The sequence below is a fragment of the Sinohyriopsis cumingii genome, unplaced genomic scaffold, assembly GCF_028554795.1.
Source record: "Sinohyriopsis cumingii isolate HCF-2022 unplaced genomic scaffold, ASM2855479v2 utg000379l, whole genome shotgun sequence".
Classification (NCBI taxonomy): Eukaryota; Metazoa; Mollusca; class Bivalvia; order Unionida; family Unionidae; genus Sinohyriopsis; species Sinohyriopsis cumingii.
In genome coordinates this window covers 1700528-1721244 of record NW_028315894.1, presented here as the reverse complement: position 1 = coordinate 1721244, position 20717 = coordinate 1700528, and the positions used below count along the sequence as shown (strand labels likewise).

Genomic DNA, 20717 nt, shown 5'->3' with positions numbered 1-20717 from the left:
CAGGATAATGTGACTGGGTGAGACATCATGCTACATGTCTGCGGCATGATGCCCATGCATGCAGTGCTAGACATCACTATAAACTGCCACACTGCAAACGTCATAGCGATATGACTGAAAAATTGTTAAAGCTATTTTAAAAATCCAAATCACACACACACAAACACACACACAAAGTATATCATATGAACTGTGACAGAAATAAGGAAAAAATGCATCTGTACATTCTGATAAGGATTTTTAAAGATAGAATAAGATGAATTGCACAAAATGTAATATTAATACATATTGTGAGCTCTTGTTATTATCTTATTTTATTGTCTAAAATTTGACTTAACATTATGTCTATTACAATATCATCATTGGAACATAGAAATTATAATCAGTTGAATAATAATATTTTTGTTTCAGTTTCAAAAAAGTAAGCAAATTGTCCCCAAAAGAGAAAACTTTGCAGATAAAGCTGTGCCTCTCTCTTTCTCTCAATGGTTCTCTTAGAGTATACTTGCAGGGATCATAAATGGTAAACCATGCCCATGTTTTAGAACAAGGCCACTCTGCGGCAACTAACCAATAATTTAGGACTCTGTGTAGAGCTGTTCTCTGCAAGCCACCATGACAACTCCATCAGAAAGGTTTCTTTTTTCTGAATGAACCTTACCACTCTCTCTTCACTAGATTCACTGTGATGCATGGGGCTTAGAAAAATTGCATGAGTTAAACACTACTACTCTCTCCTCATTTTAATTTTGGTTTTTGGTACACCAGAGTGAAGTAATATTGTCCTTGGGCCCAATGGTTACAGCATAAATGTGGCCCAATCAGCTGCCAGCTTGCAGAGGTAGACAACCCTACTAGAAGGGTGAATATATTGTTACACTATTATTTTAATGCCATCAGTTTCCAGCTGAACTAGCAGATTCATTGATGCTATAGTGACGGATAATTTATTGCTACTATTAAAATGAAGTGTTTTTGAGGTGGGGGAATAAACACGACAAAGCTAATTTTAATAATTTTAATACTTGCCTATCAATAGTGTAAGATTCTCTTCTCCCATTCTGCCTTGATGGACGTAGTGTCGTCTGGATTGGATCAGAGATGAAAGTATCATCCATTAGCTGATGACATGGTACTGGTAGTGATACTAGTTCTGGTTCTCTGTAAGATTTATAGAATTTAACACATAATGGAAGGGTGGAAGGAAGTAACTTAAACATTCCAGAAGGTAAGCAAGGCAGTATTGACAAGTAACCATTAGATTACTAAAATTAGTATTTTTTCTCCTACATTTCACTATTTAGAATGATGATCATGTGAATGCACCTTTAATTGTGTATGTGCCCCTCTTTGTCACATGCAGAAGCTGGTACTGCCTGATGAAATGTGGAGATTTTCACTCCCATCCATTGAGATGTTCTAGTCATCCCTGGCCCTGACCAGTTTCATCATTTTTTAACTCAGCAGTCTAATAGTTCTTGTTGATTTATTGGTTCAGCTGATCACTTTTTCTTGTCAATGCAAAGTTTATATTACCCCAGCAACTGGCACAGCATTTTTTGGTGACCTGACATTAGCCTCCCTCCATTGTATTGTGGATTGTAATATAACAGTGTAATATTTTAAGCTGGAGCACTCTTTGTAACATTTATGACTACATAGATGCCAATTGTATTTCATTCTTAATTAATTATATTGAAAATGAAAATTAGTTAATAAAAGCTAGTGATTATCATTCTGTGCAGTTAGATAAATTGTGGGTGGCCGAGTGGTCTAAAGCGCTGTCCGTTACGGATCACTGCCATCTCACTGCTGCCTGCGGTGGTTCGAGTCTTGGATTCAGCCAATGTGGGTATGTGAGAAAGCTTGCCAGTAGCTTCTCATGGGTCGGTGGTTCTTTCAGGGGTTTTCCCGGGTTCTTCCTCCACCATTAATACTGGCCGCCATGTATAGCCTATCATGTGCTGAAATATGGCGTTAAACCCCACAACAGCAACAACAATTACAACAAGATAAATTGTATACATAATACATATGGTGAAGATTAAAATAGTAGTTTCTGTTTGTATTTTAGTTTCACATTTTTATGAACATGTTATATATATCTAATCTCAATGCTGTGTTTCAGGCTGATGGCTGTAACTTAGAGATAAACTCATCATTTTGCTGTCCAGTTGGGCCTGCCATCAAATGCAGTGAAAATGATTCACATAAGCTTTGTGTTCCTGTTAGGAACCAATTCCATGTAAAAAATAGCACCACTCAGAGCATAAGCCCAGATAATCTGATTGAAAGCAAAGGCTTTGTGACCACAGGTAATTTGTAATCTATGCATAAAATGACTTTGTCTATTGATAAAACAGCATCACTTGTACACTGAAAGGACTTATATTCCTCATGACATTCGGAAAAAGAAAAATGAAAGTCCATCAGTCCTTCATTGCTCTTTTACAGTCAAATACATGTTCCTAATAAAGCAGCATGTACATTTCTGAGAACTGTGTGTAGTAATTATAGATTGACCTAAATAACCTGTCTGTTTTAATCTTTCATTGGAAACGTTACAGCATTTTCCAACCAATAAATACCAAGGAGAGCATGCACTGTGCAAGGTTTATGAAAGTGTTGTTGAGTAATTCTGACATACAAAGTATGAATGATCTATGCAGTGGAGTACATGTTTCTTGAGTAAACCAGGCACCTTACTTAATATAATAATCCACTGGAGTTTAATATTGCAAGTTGTTCTGACTGATCTGTATCATTGTTTGTTGGCTTGCATAGTTTATACAATGCAAATAGAGAATAATGCTAACATAAAAAGTTAAACAAAAAAAAATCATTCACCCCACCCCCTAACCCACTCAATACTTTGTACATTATTGACTCAATCTCAACAACATCAGACAAGACAAGAATGTCTGCTAAAAAATAACAAAGAAACAAAAGTTCTATCTTCTTAATTTAACAACTGAGTACTGTTGTTTTATTTATTTTACTCTCCTTTTTATAGCTGTTCTCCACCTTTGTTGACAATAGGATACATAATATTCTGTCTATGTGTTCATGTTTTTATCTTTCTTCGTTCATTACACTCAATTGCCAAATCACTTATACCTTCACTCATGACAATTGGCATGTGACATGAATACAACTCAAGGAGAATAACTCAGTCTTACCATAATGGGTTACATTGACCAGTGTTTAACTTGAAGTGATTAGTGGATTTTCTGATTTTGTTCATCCATGTTGAATATATTAGACTCTTTTACACACACTTAAGAAAAATGGCACATGGATGAATGCCCAGAGTAGAGTAAATTAATCATGACAAATTTGGTCCATTGTTAAGTGAATCACAGCAAATGTGCAATCATAATTATTTGATTTTAAAGCTTAAATGAGTTTTATTTTCATCTATTTGTTTGTTACACCCACATTAGATTTGACCCAGTTTGCTTGGTATATTGATGCATATGTGGAAAGTAGCAGAAATCCAAGATGAATTACCTTGTGACTCAACACAATAAAAATTATGTCCAACTTGTAACTTATAATCTAAATTAATTGCATTTTCAGCTCCAGTAGTAGAGCAGAAAGGGAACAGCAAATCAGACCATGTAAATTTAGCCCTTCTTGGAATCGATACCATCACTTCTCTTGTTTCCTTGCTCATCCTGTGCTATTTCCTGTATGTATTCAGGAAGATCCCAGGGAAGCTAGGTAAATGTGATACATAATTTTCCTTTACTTTTTAAGAAGGATCCTTATTAGTGGTATTTTTGCATCATACACTTTTAACACAAGTTTGATACCTATTTTCACAGTAAAATATACATTATATTTAAAACAGCTAGGCAGTTGAGGTTATGCTGCTTAAATTCCCATATTCTTTATAACAAAAGTTTGCAGAGTTTCTTCAGGGTCGCAGTAGGAGGAAAAAAAAGAAGACAAACAAATAATTTGTTCATTTTGATGGCATTTAGTGTGAAATATTAAGTTTTCTATATATTTTTAGAAGTGGCATCAGAATAACATTGATATGTTAACTTATTAGGAAGTTCTGGACTTCTTATTAATTTAGACTGCACGTTTAAGATATAATGTAGACAAAAACTGAGATGCATTCCTTCCCAGGACCAATTATTTACTGATGTAATGAATGTGTTCTTTGTAATTCTTGACTAATTACTGCTAGGTTAATTGCCCATCATAGTATAATACTAAAATGTTTTTAAAACAAAATTTAAAAAATGAAATGAGCGAGTTTCAAAAAATGTTTGAACGTATAATACAGTAAAACCTGTCATGAGCGACCTCTGCTATGAGCGACCACCTGTCATTTCCGACCACAATCGTAATGCACGGATCGATTTTACTATATAAACGCTCTGTTATGAACGACCACCTGCTCAACGCGACCAGCGACCGCGATTTCTTGGCCAAATGTGCATTTTGACACTGCTATGAACGACCGCCTCGCCAAAAAAAACAAAACAGATTGACACCACTGACCTTAACTTAATCCTTTGAAAACACTAGACCTCGGGATAAATGTAGTATGCAAACAAAGTGCACATTAAATAACACTATAGTTGAACAACCATATATTGAGATAAACACCTCTAACCATCATTTAATCCTTTGTAACAAAGACTGCATACACAGTAAAGATTGCTTTAATAAAGTATTTTTAAAAAATGTGTCTTTCTACAGTATCAGTTTTGTGAAATTTACAACTCCAGCGTACGGTGTCATTTGTAAACTGCAGTAAACCAGACTAAAGTACATGTCACTAACCGCCATTGTAGTGCCGAAGTCATGTGAATTGCCAGTAAGAGTAACATCAAAGGGAGTAATGATGGATATACGCAGTCAATTTAGAGGTTTTTATTTTTTCTTTATCTTTATGAAAACTCACAAAACGCCGGTAGTCCTTATGTCCCAGTGAGAAATTGTTTGAAAGGGCTTCAGTGTAGGTTAGAGTACATCGTTTGTCTTTCCAGTTAATCCATAAGGCCTGGAGGGTGAAAGAGCTCATTGTCTTTAATACTACTAAGTGAGAATCATTTCCGGATTTTTTTTAAATTATTTTTTATTTCTTTTGTTAGTGTTTCACCAAGCCACTATCTGTTTACCTGGGTGCAGATGGTCGCAACCTTTGTTTGTCGAGCTATAACGCTTTTGATTTAAACTTCGTCTCAGAATAAATGTATTGTTTCTTGATGAGTTAATTATGTCTTTTGGTTTCATTCATTGGTACATAATATATATTTATTCCACATTTCCCCAAAACCTGATAAAAACCGATAGTCTTTATAACGTCAACACTAATAACAATGGCAGAACCTCCTCTGAAAAAAAAGAAAAATTTTAACACTGGAAGAAAGGATTAATGTCATTGAAAGAAATGAAAAACGGGAGACTGCTTGCAAAATAGCAGTCAGCTTAAGCGTCGGTAAAACGCAAGTTCAAAATGTAATCAAGGACAAGGAGTCCATTAGAAACGAATGGCAGAAAGGTGCACAAGCACAGAGGAAATATGCCACGGCACGACGGACAGTTTACAGAGATCTGACCGAGCGAGTATGGGAGTGGTTTTGTGTTGCAAGGAGTAAAAACATACCAGTAAGTGGAAAGTTGATTCAGGAAAAGGCAATAATTGAGATACATGTTCAGACCAAACAGCTGTGTAAAACATGTCAACAAAGTATAATGGATTTTTAAAAAAAAAACAGGTGAATAAGTGTATAGAATAAGATATATACATCATATCTAACTGTTCATTTTTTGTACATATTAATGTGATGCTGAAATATAAATTTTATTCTTGTTGTTTGATAGATGTATATCTTTATTATATAAAGATATTTTGAGAGGAATGCATGCAATATTTAACAAGATTTATGAATAAAGGATATGATACATATACAGTGAGTATGGGTTTTATTTATTTGTCAACAATGCTAACTATTGACCCTGAAAACCAGTCCATTTTCACACACCACTTATGAGAGACCACCTGTCTTGAGAGACCGCTTTTGGTTGGCAGAAGGGGCGGTCTCTCATAACAGGTTTTACTGTACTATAAAAAAAAAGAATTTAGATGCCACCATGAGTTTTGAACAAGGAACCTCTTATTTGGCAGCTGAGACAAAACTAAAGAACAAACTTGGGTGTTTATATATCAGATGATTTTCTTTTGACTGAAATCAATCAGATAATTTTCAAATTTATCATATTTAGTTTGTTTGAAATCGCTGTTGCAACAAAAAATGATTATACTCATGGATGTGTTGGCCTTGAATAGACCTATTTTTGTGTGTAGGTTAAATATCACAAACATGCATTTTGTTCACATATTTATTTTGGTCTTGCTTTTTGTTCATTTAAACAACTTCAGGTACAACAGGATGGAAGTTCAGTATAATATTGATGTAAATCGTCTGGTGGGAAACTGGGATGGTCGGACAATATCTTTCATTCTTGTTTTGATAACCCTCAGTTTAACTGTGAATGGTCTTTTTACATCTGTATGTGCTTCATCAAATTGCTAACTTTATTATCTCTATGATGAAGGAAAACATTTTTGAAATCAACAGGGATTATCCTTATGCTAAACCATATTCCAAATGGAATTCTTAGATTATCCACCTTTCTCTTGACTCCTGTATTAATGATTAAATTTTTGAAACAATATTCTCCTTTTACCATTTTTTTCTTCTGAAGAATTCAGCTTCTTATGCATGGACAGCCACTCTTTGATCTCAGTCTGTATGATGTGACACTATATCTGCAGCATCCTAGAACCCTGTGCATTTTTTTTCACAATTACTTTCTTATTCAAAATGGAATATAGCACTTTTGTTGCAGAGTTTTTAGAGATAAAATAGATCTGATTAAAACAAAACAAGTTAGTTTTTAATTGTCTGTTACTGGATGTATGTATGTATGTATGCATAGGTGTCAACTTGTACGGTTTACCCATAATTTGTACGTTTTTTTCCCATTTTTCTCAGTGTACAAACCGTACAACCGTTTTGACTGTTTTTTTCGTACAAGATTTGTTACAAATTTTTTTTTTTTCTTTCGTTATGTTTGCAAGGTGGCCCAAAACAACCAATCAAATCATACGAAAACCACGCTTTTCCTTTGATGATGTAACAAGTTTCATTCATGGTTCAACTCCTGTGTGTGAAGATCTTGTCGTTTATCACTCTGAAATTTGATGTTCACTCAGATTTCTAATATTGACTAACTACCTGTGGAGTAAGTATGTTTTCTTATTTTATACATTATTTTTTTATTATTTATACTTATTACTATCAAATGCATACAGTTTATATCAATTTTCCTGCTTTACAAAGTGTGGTGGTAAGGTTGGTATAACCATAATTTTTCTGACTTTTCTGTGTGGAGAGATAGTCAATTTATTAAAATTTGAAACAATATACTAATTAAAATGAAATAGTCTGCTGAATTAAGCACCGTCATTTTATTGTGCTGTCATAGTTTTGAATTAAGTTTGTCAGATACGTAATGCAAACAGGAATCTCCATTGCCATGATGATGGAAGTAGTACAGATACTGAGGGAAGTCATTCTCATGGCTCAAAAATATGCAACACTCAATTTATATCAAATTTTTGACCAAAATCAGCACACCATATAAAACATTCATAACTTTTCAAACGCCAGACACCAGACATGCACTTTTAATAGAAATGATCGACAGCTTACGAGACATAAACTTCTGGACTGCTACTTTGTGAATTATTTTTATTTTTAGAATTCAATTTTTGGATAGCTCCTGGCATAATATCTTAGGGGTTTTGTGGAAAAATATAAATTCATAACACATTTGTAATTGGGAGATCATCCTATATCACATGTCAAATCTAAATTTTTTAATTATTTTTTTTATTTTTTTCGCTAGTTGAAATATTCCATCCATCAAATGGCTGAGCCTAACTCAAAGAAACATAAGCTTGAAGACACTGACCGAGGTCGTCGCAAGTTTCAGGCTGATTGGATTAAAGTCTTCCCTGGCATTGTAGATGTATCCAAGTTAGGATCTTCCCATGCTTTTTGTAAAATAATGCAGTAAAGACAATCAAGTGGTGGAGTTGGATGATCTGGAGGAACACTTCATGATAAAACTGCATGAAAGAAAATTTGAAATGAAGAAAGGAGCATACATCAAAAGCTTCTTTGCTCAGCCAACTAAAATAAATGAAATAAAGTTTCAGAAATGTAAATAATTATGTAAATATGTGTAAAAATACTTTGTGTATAGTATTTGTTGTTTTCAAACTGTTGATCTTATATAACATATGAATACATTTTTTCATGTAAATTTTTTTTGTTGTCTTTGTAAGGTTTTTATTGGTCTGGCGTACAGGTTTTCATCTCAAGGAGTTGACACCTATGTATGTATGTATGTATGTATGTATGTATGACTGCTTCGGCCAATTTAGGTCTGATACAATATGATGCATGTCTGTCGTCCATGTCACTCAAACCTCATCATACACTGGCTTTATGGACATCACAGTTGCTTCTTGAAGGAAGAATCAAAGAATTTCAGTGGCAGGCAACTTAGAGGAACTGCCCTTCCAATCTGCCACTTAGCTCACACAGGCATTTTGAAACATTTAGCCTCCACCAGTATGGAGGGACATTAAGTGGCCTTCAGACAAGGGATCTTTTCAGTCAGGTGGAAACCAGTGTTGATCCCAACCCAAAGCCAAGAGGCAACAGCCTAAGCAAACTAAGAGGCTGTTGTACAGAGATAAGAAAGCAAATTTTGCTGTCTTCAAGCCTTCTAACCATAAACATTGATCTACCCTACCCACCATCTGCAGACAGCCTACCTGTGGGAAGCCAACTCCAGCAAATTTGGGCTCACAGGATCTCCCTATTCCCTCATAATATTGGGTGATCCAGGTCATTTCAGAATGCTTTGGGTTTCATTTATCAAACCTTCTGTCTTCTTTAATGTACCATCAGATGTGGAGATTAAGGCCTTTCTACAAGAGGAGATGGTTACTCATCGGATAATGGGCAGTTGAGATTATGCAAAGATCACAACCTCCAGGGTCTTATTCAAGGCTGTTTCTTACTTGGAAAGTGAAGAGAAAGTTCAGACTGATTATCACAGAATTTCTCCATTTTGCTTACACAGTTTATCAATTCAAAGTCCTACCCTGTGGCCTCAGCATGAGCATTTGGGTTTTTGACATGATTGCATCGTTACCCCATTCTGATTGACTTCATTGACAATGATGGCAGCATACTTGGACAACATCCTCCAGAAACACGGCAAGTTCTATTCCACTCCAAGACAGAAATGAGCTCCTCTCACTTCTAGATCATCTAGACTTTATAGTGAACTAGGAAAAATCCTCAACCATGCTGGAATTTTGTCCATCTGGGTATGAGGTATATCACCAACCTGAATGGCTTCCTCGTTCGTGTAATCAGGATCATCAAACTTGGTGAGTCCAACATGACTTGGATTTCAGCAAGAGAGTTCTTGCAACTCCTTGGATTAATCAATGCGGCAGTGGACTTGATCCCGCTCAGCCATATTTTTATGCGCCCCTTGCAAAGGACATTCCTGCCACAATAGCGCTCCTTTTCAAGTCCCCTCAATCAGCATTTATGCCCACCATTACACTTTTGGTATAATCATTAAATTGTTTTCACTAAATTACACCTTATGCTTACCCATATATTGATTATGCTTTTTCAGTACATTCCCCTCCAAAAACCAATAAGCTATTTTCTAAGTTTTATTAACATCACATCAGTCCCACAGATCATATTCTAGTAAAGATGGCTTCTGTGAAATTGCACTTTCCTAACAGCATTAATATGTTATATTTATAGCAGCTGTCCTATTTTCAAGAAACATGATGGTTTCTACTTTCAAACCAGTGACCATGGATTCGTTTCCATGTTTGTTAAAGAACCAATACATAGTGCGCTATTGGTCCCGTCTAATGGCTTTTGGTACCAGAGTACAATAGACCTGCATGTACTATTATTACATTCTCTTTACAGCAGCTGTATGGCTTAGAAGAAAACAGACTGGTTTTCTAATTTTTAATCTTTTCTCTTAGACTTTTTTGTTCTAATTCATATTTAATACAGAACCGTGTTTTCTTATTTCAAGTCAAATTTATTCTAGTTGATGCATATACTAGAACAAAAATGTTTTTCAAATAATTTCCCAGAATCCGGATTAGAAGGAAAAAAAGAAGCCAGAATCCTCCAAAGATGAACACATAAATGATATAATACAGCATTCCATTCTAAAGCAGCATCAAGCCCATTGCAAGCTGTGTGAAAAGAATTTTAAGTGACACTAAAAGTTGTCAAAAATGGATTCTAGTAAATGTGTGTGTTAGAGCAAAAATGTTTTTTTAAATATTTTCACAGATGATCAGAAAAAGACAAAAGACTGAATCCTCCAAAGATTCAAAGATGAATACATGAATGACATAATTCAGAGTTCCATTTTATGGCAGCATCATGCCCATTGCAGGGCTTTGTGGAAAGGGTTTTAATATTGGTCATCGTGGTAAAGTTGATTAAGTCAGAGATACAATCATTCCTGCATCAGTGGTGCAACCCAGGTTGGCTGATAATGGGGATCCCACTGGAGAAGCCCTAAGCAGAAATAATGGTATTCTCCAATTCCAGTACATACAGTTGAGGTGCCCACATGTTGACAGAGTTAACTGCTGTCAGCGGCATGTTGGAACCAGTGGAGCACATCAGGTCATTCAGAGGGGCTTCGCTCATCAACAATCACTTCCCCCCTCCTCCTCTCCACCCTTCATGAATATACCATCAAAGCAGGAGATGGTGCCTTTCTACAACAGTTGATATGGTTGCTCATCAAGAGAAAAAAAATAAAAATGGGGCAGTGCAGCTTGTGCAGGCCACAGTCCCCAAGGTTTTACTCAAGGCTGTTTCTTTTTTGGAAAGCAAATAGCAAGTTGAGACCCATTATTGACAGGGTTGCCTCAACTAATTCAAGATGAAGATGGCAAGTTCAATCCATTTTCCGTTCGATTGGACAAGTATGCCTTCAGTCTCAATCAGACCAATGCATATCTTTTACATCCTTATCCAACCTGACTGTCACGAACTTTTCTCCGTTTCTTTTCTTTGCTTACCCTGACACAATTTATCAGTTCACAGTTATTCCCTTCATCCTCAATATCAGCCCCATGGCATTTACTCAGACCTTGCATCAGCTCCAAGTCCTGGTCAGTGTCATTTACAATGACAGCAGTGTACCTGGATGACATCCTCCAGAAATGCATTATTCTATCCTACTCCAAGGCAGAGATGATCTTCTTTCTCTTCTAGATCATCTTGGATTTTTGTGAACTGGGAAAATCAGACCTCCGTCCTTCCCAGAACTTCCCCAGGAAGATAACGGAGGTAGAGGTCAGATGTTCAGCATTCCCATTATAACATTACTTAAAATCTCTCCCAACTACTCTGTTCTGCAAGCATCTTCATTACTATGTCGCTTAGCTAAAAACTAATGACACCTGGCTGTGGCATGGGGAGGTAAGGGGCAAGAGTTATTGCCCTTTCTCTAAATGAGATAGAACGAAAAAGATGATTTTCATTTTTTATTCACGCTTGATTCACAAAGTAACTGGCTAATATTCCTAATGTAATGTGATTTGGTAAGTATTCTCTGAGAAAAGTAATTTACTGAAAAATTTGTTTTCATGACTTTAAGAGACAAACACACAATGACTTTGTAACTTTGAAAAATAAGTGTTTAAATAAAAAAATATAGGCCAGATAATCATTAGAGACAGACTTGTCTTAAGAGCATACAATAGTTTATTTAGCTGAATAGAAGAGAAAAATGTTGGATATTCAACCTTATGACAGCCACTTATATTCTAATATTTTTTACTCTGTCTCCATTCATTTGGATTTAATGGTTTGGTTTACTTCGAGTTTCACTACGGCAGAACTGATATCTTAGAACCAAGCAAACAGCTTCTTAATGCAGTAAAGACTGTTAGCTTCGCTCGGTGTCTGGAAGTGTTTTGTTTTAACAGCTTGGCTCATTTTGAAATATTAAACTGTTCATCTTGAAATGAAATTTATCATGAGTTATCAAATGAAAAGAAGCACAAAAATAATAAGTATCAAACATTTTACTTGTTTTAATCTTTTGTAAATTTGTGATATTGATTGTGACTTTGGTACTATTTTACAATCTGAATTTTTTAAATTAATAGTTGATCTACTCCATGCCATTACCATGAAAGACTTGATTTCTACGTTTATTGATTCTAGTAGTTTACTCAATCCAAATACATCAATAAAAAACATTGATACTTTTTCAGAATTGGTTGTTAAAAGTATTTATCAGACTATGCACATCTCCATATGTCACTGAATAAGCTCTGATATATATTTCTCATCAGAACATTAGATAATGTGAAAGAAAATTTACATTTGTGAGCTAAAAATGTAAAACATTTGGAGGTATGTGATGCAAGTTTACTCAAGGCTTCTCCATCTTATATGCTCACCCCTGAAACTGATACAAGCTGCTTGCATACAAATCCATTTGCAGAGACCAGTGATGATTTTTCATGCAATGAATAACAGGAAAACACAATTGGTTATATTCATGTTTAAAGACAGTTACAAAGGTCGTAATGGACACACCCACAGAGCTTTGGCAAAAATGGTGAACTAGTGCTTCTGCAGTTGATTATTTGGTTTGGTTTGGGGGGAGGTTGGAAGGAGGAGGCAATACTTGGTAGCCAGCATATTTGGTGGAGGAAGGACCCAAAAAGACACAGAGAATAAACAGACCCACATATCCACATTGGTCAAATTGAGACTCAGAATCAGAGATGAGATGTGTGAGTGATCTGTAAAGACAAGCACCTTAGACCACTCTGGAACATGGGGCCACAGCTAAGTTGGTGTTTTAGGTCCCTCCAACACCTGAGGTCATTTTACAGATGAGACCTCAGGCTGCTGATAGATCATACAAAATGTATGACTCTGGGGACATCACAAAAGCTACACAAGTCAGAGAACCCAGAACTATCTCTTGCAATAAATAATCATCCATTAGAAAATGTCAAACATGAAAAGCTTGTAGGTGTGACCATAGATAAAAATTTATTATCAAATGACCATACAGATAAGCTTTGTAAAACACTGTCATCCAACATTGCCCTACTCAGCAGAATCAAAAAATATTTACCTATGGAAATTCAAAATCTATACTACATTAGTCATATATTCTTCCAACAATGGATTATTGTTCAAATGTATGGGGAAACTGTGCTAAATCTGAGCTTGACAGGATTTATGAACTTCAGAAACAAGCAGCATACTTAATTTTAGATGCATCTGCTGATCATCCCTCAAAAGCATTATTTACAGAACTCAAATGGTTCACAATATATGACAGGATAGATTATCACAAGACATTTCTTTTATATAAATGTCAACATGGAACTGCACCAGAGTATCTTCAGGACTTATTCAGGCCTTTTTCAACACAATACCAATTGAGATCAATATCACATGGAAACCTTCTAGCACCAAAACCAAGAACAGAGCAATTTAAAAAGAGCTTCCAGTACTCTGGTACAGTTATGTGGAACAAGCCTCCACTACATGTAAAATCTGCTGAAAATATTAGAGTATTTAAGAAGAGATATCATGAGTATGTATGTGCTTCTAATAGATAATGGAATTAAGTATTTTAATACTAAACATGTTAAAATAAACAGTAATTATTGCTATCTTCATATAACGTGCATTGTTTTACTCTCCTTAACAGGGCCTCAAGGGAGAATAGTCCTTCACTAATGTGTGTGTTTGATTTAGATATTTAATGTAGCTTTAACAATTTTTCAGTCATATCACTATGATGTATGCAATGTGGCAGTTTATAGTGATGTCTAGCACTGGGGCATCATGCCGCAGACATACAGTATGATGTCCCACCCAGTCACATTATCCTGACACCAGGCCGACCAGTCCTAACACTAACCTCTTAATGCTGAGCACCAAGCAAGGCAGCTGTTAGTACCATTTTTGTAAGTCTTTGATATGACTTGGCCGGGGATCGAACCCACGACCTCCCCCATCCGAGGTGAACTCTCTAACCACTAGGCCTACGGAATGGTCCATTGACTAATGAGTGACCCTCTATAAATAAAGCATTATTATTATTATTATTATTGGTTTTACACCATTTTCAGTGCAAGTGAATCTATATATGGCAGCCAGTTTTTCTGTTGAAGAATACCTAAGTACTTTTCAGGCGCAAATGACTATCTGGGTAGAATCATTGACCTGCTTCAAGTAATTGGCAACATTCTTGCATATGAATCAGATTTGAATATGCATGATGAGAGGCATGTGATCACAAGGCAACCATCTTGCATCACTCAGCCGAGGAAGACCCTTGGATCTTAAGTACTAGTTTCATACAAAGGACTAGAAGTGGGAGCTGGAACCTGCGACTCCTGGATTCAAAGTCCAGCATGTGACTGCAATGACATCAATGATGATGATGCTGCCACGATTGAAAATAGAGTTAACATCAGTGGCACTGATTTGAATAGTACATTGGAGAAAAAATTCTCTCCATTTTTTAAATCAAATTTATGATGCAACATTGTTTGTCATACTTTACTTTTTTTAAATTTTATACTAGTCATGCAACAAGGTAACATATTTTTCTTACAAGAGAGTATATTCTGTAAAAGTGGGCAGAAATAATGTGACATCACTTCCACAGGCAATAATGTTTTCTTTTCTTTTCTGACAAATCATGTAATATCTGTTTACAAAATCATTTATTGAATAAAGAATAACAAAAACTCACAGCATTTATCCGTAAATTTTAAGCAATACAAGATTTAACTATCATTCAAAACAAAAGCATCATGGCTAATGTCAAAGACAATTTAGCAAAACAGCGATCATGGAAATAAGTACACATGATCATAAGCATAAAGAATGACAATTTAGGAAGGATACAATTCATAATTTATATATTACATTAGAAATTCCTAATATAAAATCTGTATTCATGGAGTATAAATTATTAGGTATTAAAGGACTGAATCATGTCATCATGTAATAGGCCACCAAGAAAATGTGTGATTTCACACTATTAGCAACATACATGGCTGACAGTAAAACAAAAATGAGAACAAAAGATGATTGATTATAAAGAATTACTGCAAATAATATATGCATTGGATTATATGATCAATAAGAATTCAGTATCGGTTACCTCTGGTGAGGTGTCATTTAAATCACTTCTGTCCCCATCCCATTATTAAAATTGCCAGAAATTATGTACAATGATATGCCTCTGTAAGTAGCAATGTTTTTCTAATAGAATACATCAGATGGTGTATCATAATTTTTTAAAATTGCTTCTGTTGTGGGTTGGTTGAATTTGAAAGTGGGTATTTGTTTTACTCAGCCTCATTAAATATTTATATATCTGCCATTACAAATTTAGGAACTAATCTGGCTTCTGTATTAGACATTTATGAGCAAACAAATTTAATTACAGGTCGAGACAAATATGGTCAGAAGTTGAACAGAAGCATGCCTCTTTTGGAACCTGTCCAATCCAGTAAGTATATAATCACATTCAAACAAAGCCATGTTTGTTTTGGCATACAAGACATGCACATACACAAATCTACATAAATGTCTACTTACATGCATGGGATTTTGTTTGCAGTGAAAACAACTTGCCAATTCTCATTTTTCTGATATTGGGTTGTTTAATCAGCGGAGATATTCTAGTCATTTAATGGTCTTAGATTGAAATCATTGTAATATGTTCTATAATTATTTTATTTTTTTAAATTTCTTCTCCAAGCAAACCATTTTTGTACTGGATTTCCAACGTGCGATGCATCTATAACATTGAAAACATTTTCAGTGTATAAATTACATTAATGTTTACTTTTTGGTGTATAATTAGCTGTGTTGCTATCATCGTTGTGAGGGACAATTCAGTTCTTGCTTGTAACTATTGAAGAATTTGTTTCATTGTCTATTTTGAAAGCCCAAACCCAAATGTAATTATATATCTTGGTACAGTAACTGAGAACTAAACATATCTTGTGTCAGATTTGTAACTTGATCAGAAAAAGTTGTCATTTTTTCGGTTTTATCCAGATGAAAGTTCTTGGCTATTTTGATATCTATCATTAGACTTGGGGAAGGAATAAATATGGATAGTATAAGTTATGACACTATTTTGCCTGATCAAATGTTCATCTGTGGAAATATGCATTCAACTAGAAGTTCAGAAAGTAATGGCTTTGACAGAAACATGCTCTCTGATTTTTTAATCCATTTTTAAAGAAGTATCAACCTGACTGCTCCGGTGGCCAAAGTGATTAGAGCATCAGATGCAGGAGTTCACAGGTTCGAACCCTGGCCTGTGCTAGGTATTAAGAGGTTAGTGTTGTCTGCAGCATGATGCCTCAGAGCTAGTCAGCACTATAAACTGCCACACTGCAGACATCATAGTGATATGACTCAATTTTTTAAAGCTACACTAAAAGTCTAAATCACACACACATATTATCAACATATGACAATTATGACTTACTGAAAGCTCTGTTTTCAGTACAAGAAATGGAAAAATATGAAATTCCATTGTTGTAGACTGATCTACGACCTTTTGCAGTTAAAGTTCTGAGCTATTCATATGAAACTGATTCTTTGTCACTCTTACAAATCAAAGGGTCATGATATGTATTCCTTAAAAAATCTGGTGATCAAAATTCTGCTTGAATAAATTGGAGACCTTTATCACTTTTGAAATTTCAATTTAAAATTACACCTTCAACAATGTCACTAAAGATAATTATTTGAACTTGGTCATCATGTTTTATTATTGGGCTATATGTTAAATGTTTCTCTAAGTTTCTTTACAATTCGAATAAAACCCAAAATGATATATCGGCAACCTTTGTTTTCCATGACTGAAAATGGTTTTGCAAACATAAACGTTCATAACTAAAGTAATTTTGAAATTCTTTGATTGTTACAAGTTCATCTATCCTAAAGTATTGTCATCCTTATTATCAAGATATATTCATGTTCTGAACAATGGACACTTTTCACATTATTACTAAATGATCCAGGCGACTGCATGGACTACAAAACTTCTCATTGCTGCCTCAGAGAACTGTCAGCAGGAATTATTTTAAATATCTGATAAATCCTTATTCTGGTGATGCTACATTTGAACTAGCTTATGATGATCTAGCAGAAAACTGCAGCTGCCCTGGTCTGATAACAGACTTGGAAAAATATCACAGTATGCACTTACTAAACTGGGGGTTGTGGTGAAGAGTCAAGAATGTGAAAACATTATATGGAGATATGTGAGTTTAGTTTATACCTTATGACATGATGTTTGGTATTAGTACAGATGACATTGCTTTAATAAATTACACAAAGAAGACCAGTGCTATTGAAAAATTATTAGCCACTTGGTTATTTAGTAAGTTTTAAAATATTTATCCAGATTAATAGGCTTTCAGCTACGCATGTACAGTATTGGTATATGTAATGAAACAATTTTATTACAGTCAGGGACAGGGAGTGACTAGATTCCTCCAAGAAATAGAGGGTACACCTCCACATCCTTTCTGTCATCACGTTTTAACAATTAATTTTAAATCAGAAGAAAAGATGACCCTCAGTGGGATACCAATCTGGCAGATCCCAAAACCATACAGAATCGGATGAATCTCTCCTCCACAATTACATTGATTATCACTAACAAAAAAAGAAAACTGGACTTTCTGGTTAAAAACTCTAACAAGCCCAGAGTTTGCTACTACATAATTGTCGATATACTTTAAAATATCTGAACACAATACAAACTGTACTCTTTGTCAGATAATAAAAATCTTCTAATCTGATAAAAAGCTGAGGAAAGATAGAGAATTTAATTGGATTTACCAATTACAACCTCTACAGCTGGTAGTGATTAAAATCTCTGTTGGAATGGGAGTCCAGGCATTTTTAACTTAATTCGGGATCAGTGCTATCAGTCATGCACTTAAAGAAGTCTTTATCAGTATACTTTGCAAACTGAGACTATTTTGTTTTCCAAACCAAAAAACAATGTTATCACGAAATAACCCGCCATCCCCAAAAATGTACAATTTAAAAAAAATGTGTTTCTTATATTTTCAGAATTGAATGAAAGATTCACAGCAGCCGATGAAGATGCAGATGAATGTGTTAACCGTTTGAACTGTATTAAATCGGCTTTGTGAAAGTGATTAGGTAACTGTTAGCTTAGAAAGAAAGTGATCTTTGGTTATGTCGCAAGCAGTGAAGAATGTTATGAAATGAGAATCAGATAATGTTGATAAAAGATCTGAAATTGAAATACCGGTAATAGAATATTAGATTTGTTGCAACACTGTTTGATGTAACTATATAGTTTGATACCACTTTTCCTTCTGTAGAAAAACACAAGTAGGTAACAAAAAGTTCTGCTATTACAGATTCTAAAATAGTTAAAATATTTATTTTCCTCTAGAACTTGATATACAGTCACACAAGTCATAATTTCACCTTTACTCCATGGTCACATCTTCACAGCAGCCATTCTAATTACCCCTCTGCAAATTTCCTATTTAAATGGCCAGGTTGTAGTGGCTGCCTACCATTTGGGCTAAGAGCAGTGGTGTTTCCTTTACAGTGTTTCCTCTCTGCCTTTAGTAGTCACTGGCACATATCTACCGTGACTTCATGTACTTCTGCCATGTTGAAAGCATAGCTCAAACAATCAAAGGTGTTGTTTTTGTCATCACAGTTTAGGATCAAAGCAGTAGATGTACAGTCAAATATGTTGTAACAACTACCTGAGTTCAGCAGTCACAATGTCCATTATAATTTCCCCCTTGAAAATTTTCTATATAAATGTCATGTAATGAGTCATTACCTGTCTTTGTGGTCAGCTGCCATGTATTTTTTAACCAAGCAGTGGTTTCACCGTCTTGCCTTTCATGGTCATTGGAGTGTATTGGCAGTGACTGCTCTAAGTATGCAAATTAAGCATTTCTTATATGAGGAGCAGGGCATGGTATATATACATATAGGTATATTGCATGAAACAGAAGCCATAGGAAGCTTCTTCTCATTCCTTAATCATCTCCATCAGTACCATATTCTGCTTACTCAGACAGGGATTTTGATCAAATAAGTATCTTTCATTCTTAAGTTCAATTTTAGATTCTTATTTATTTTGTTTCTCTTAACTGTGATAGAGCTATATATATTGGTAGAACACGATGTCACCAGACTAAATTGTTTGACAAAAGAAATGAAATTTGCACTCTACTTTTAACTTGTTTGATAATGCCTGCTATCTTGATTTTCCTAAATTTTATTTCTAAATACAGCTGAAAGGGGGGTTGACTGGCATAGTTAAGTCACTAAAGCACAGATTCAAAAATGTTATACTTTGGCACAGCTTATGTTAGTAAAAAATTATTTTGGAGCATAAGTATTCAAATGATAATACCTGTGAACTGTGGAAAAATAAATAACACTTATCATAAATGATAGATCAGTGGTTGGCAATGTATGGCATGAGTGCCAGAAGGTGACACATCAAGAGGTTTTGTGTGGCACGCTATGTAAAATAGGTTGCTGACGCCTGTTATAGATAACTAGCTAGCTAGTTATATGCCCCTTCAGACAGCAGACTAAAATACATGTTTTCAGTACATGACACAATTCATACACAGATACGAAACAGATTAGGCTTAGAAACAAACAGATCAATGCTTATTCAACTTGAGGCAGCATCTTTTAAAGATTTTGATTTCAACATAGCTCCAACATGGTGGAACATGTTGAAAGGAAGATGGATATTGAAGGTTTGGTTAATAATAAACTATGGCTATTTCTTTCTCAAGCCCCTTTTCTCTATTCCCCCTTCTTATGGTGACAAGGTGGAGGGGAACTTCCCCATTTAAATAAAATTCTGGCAGTATCGCTTGTATTGATTTGTCAAAAATATTCCTAATCTTCACCCTGTCTGGCTACCCATCCATCTGTGTGCCTCTTTCAAATGTTTATATTGAACAGAGACCCCTTGCAAACAGATTACCTGGAATTAGATTGCAAGGTAGTTTATCAAAAGCAAATAGTTAGCAAACACAGTGAATTTTTTTGCATAATTATCAGCAATCTAGAAAACCTTGTTCTCCATGTGGTTTGCAATAACATGGCATTGGATGATAATCTTTAACAAAAACATCAATTATTCACTACTTGAAATTTGAGCAGTTGAATTTTAAACAGCTTCTTAACAGATCTTATGTAAACATAGATAATGTATACTTTCAGTAATTGAAATGTCAGATATTTTATTAAAACAGAAATGATAATATCTTAAAGATCTTTACAGTAACACTATTCATATAAGACCTATCAGCATGAGACTGAGATACTAAAAGATCTCTTTTAACTGTGTGTATCAAAATATGACATATGTCAGACAAATTGTGAAATAATTTTTTGCTTGACTGTTTTACCATTATGAATTACTTTTTAACTTGAAAATGCTTATGAAAAGACTTGACCGCAACTTCACATTTAATAGCAGTAATACAAACCTGCTACTATTGTATT

The 20717-nt window shown here is 34.9% G+C and overlaps 1 protein-coding gene across 1 annotated transcript in view; it reads left to right on the top strand.

The window, feature by feature from the left end:
• The window catches only part of LOC149774216 (uncharacterized), a 47510-nt gene extending 29164 nt beyond the window's left edge, over positions 1-18346 (top strand). The window contains exons 6-9 of the mRNA XM_089945644.1: positions 2129-2315; positions 3580-3723; positions 15607-15669; positions 18264-18346. Of these exons, the coding sequence (XP_089801770.1) occupies positions 2129-2315; positions 3580-3723; positions 15607-15669; positions 18264-18346 (477 nt within the window). The remainder of the gene's footprint in view (positions 1-2128; positions 2316-3579; positions 3724-15606; positions 15670-18263) is intronic.
• The last annotated feature ends 2371 nt before the right edge of the window (positions 18347-20717 follow it).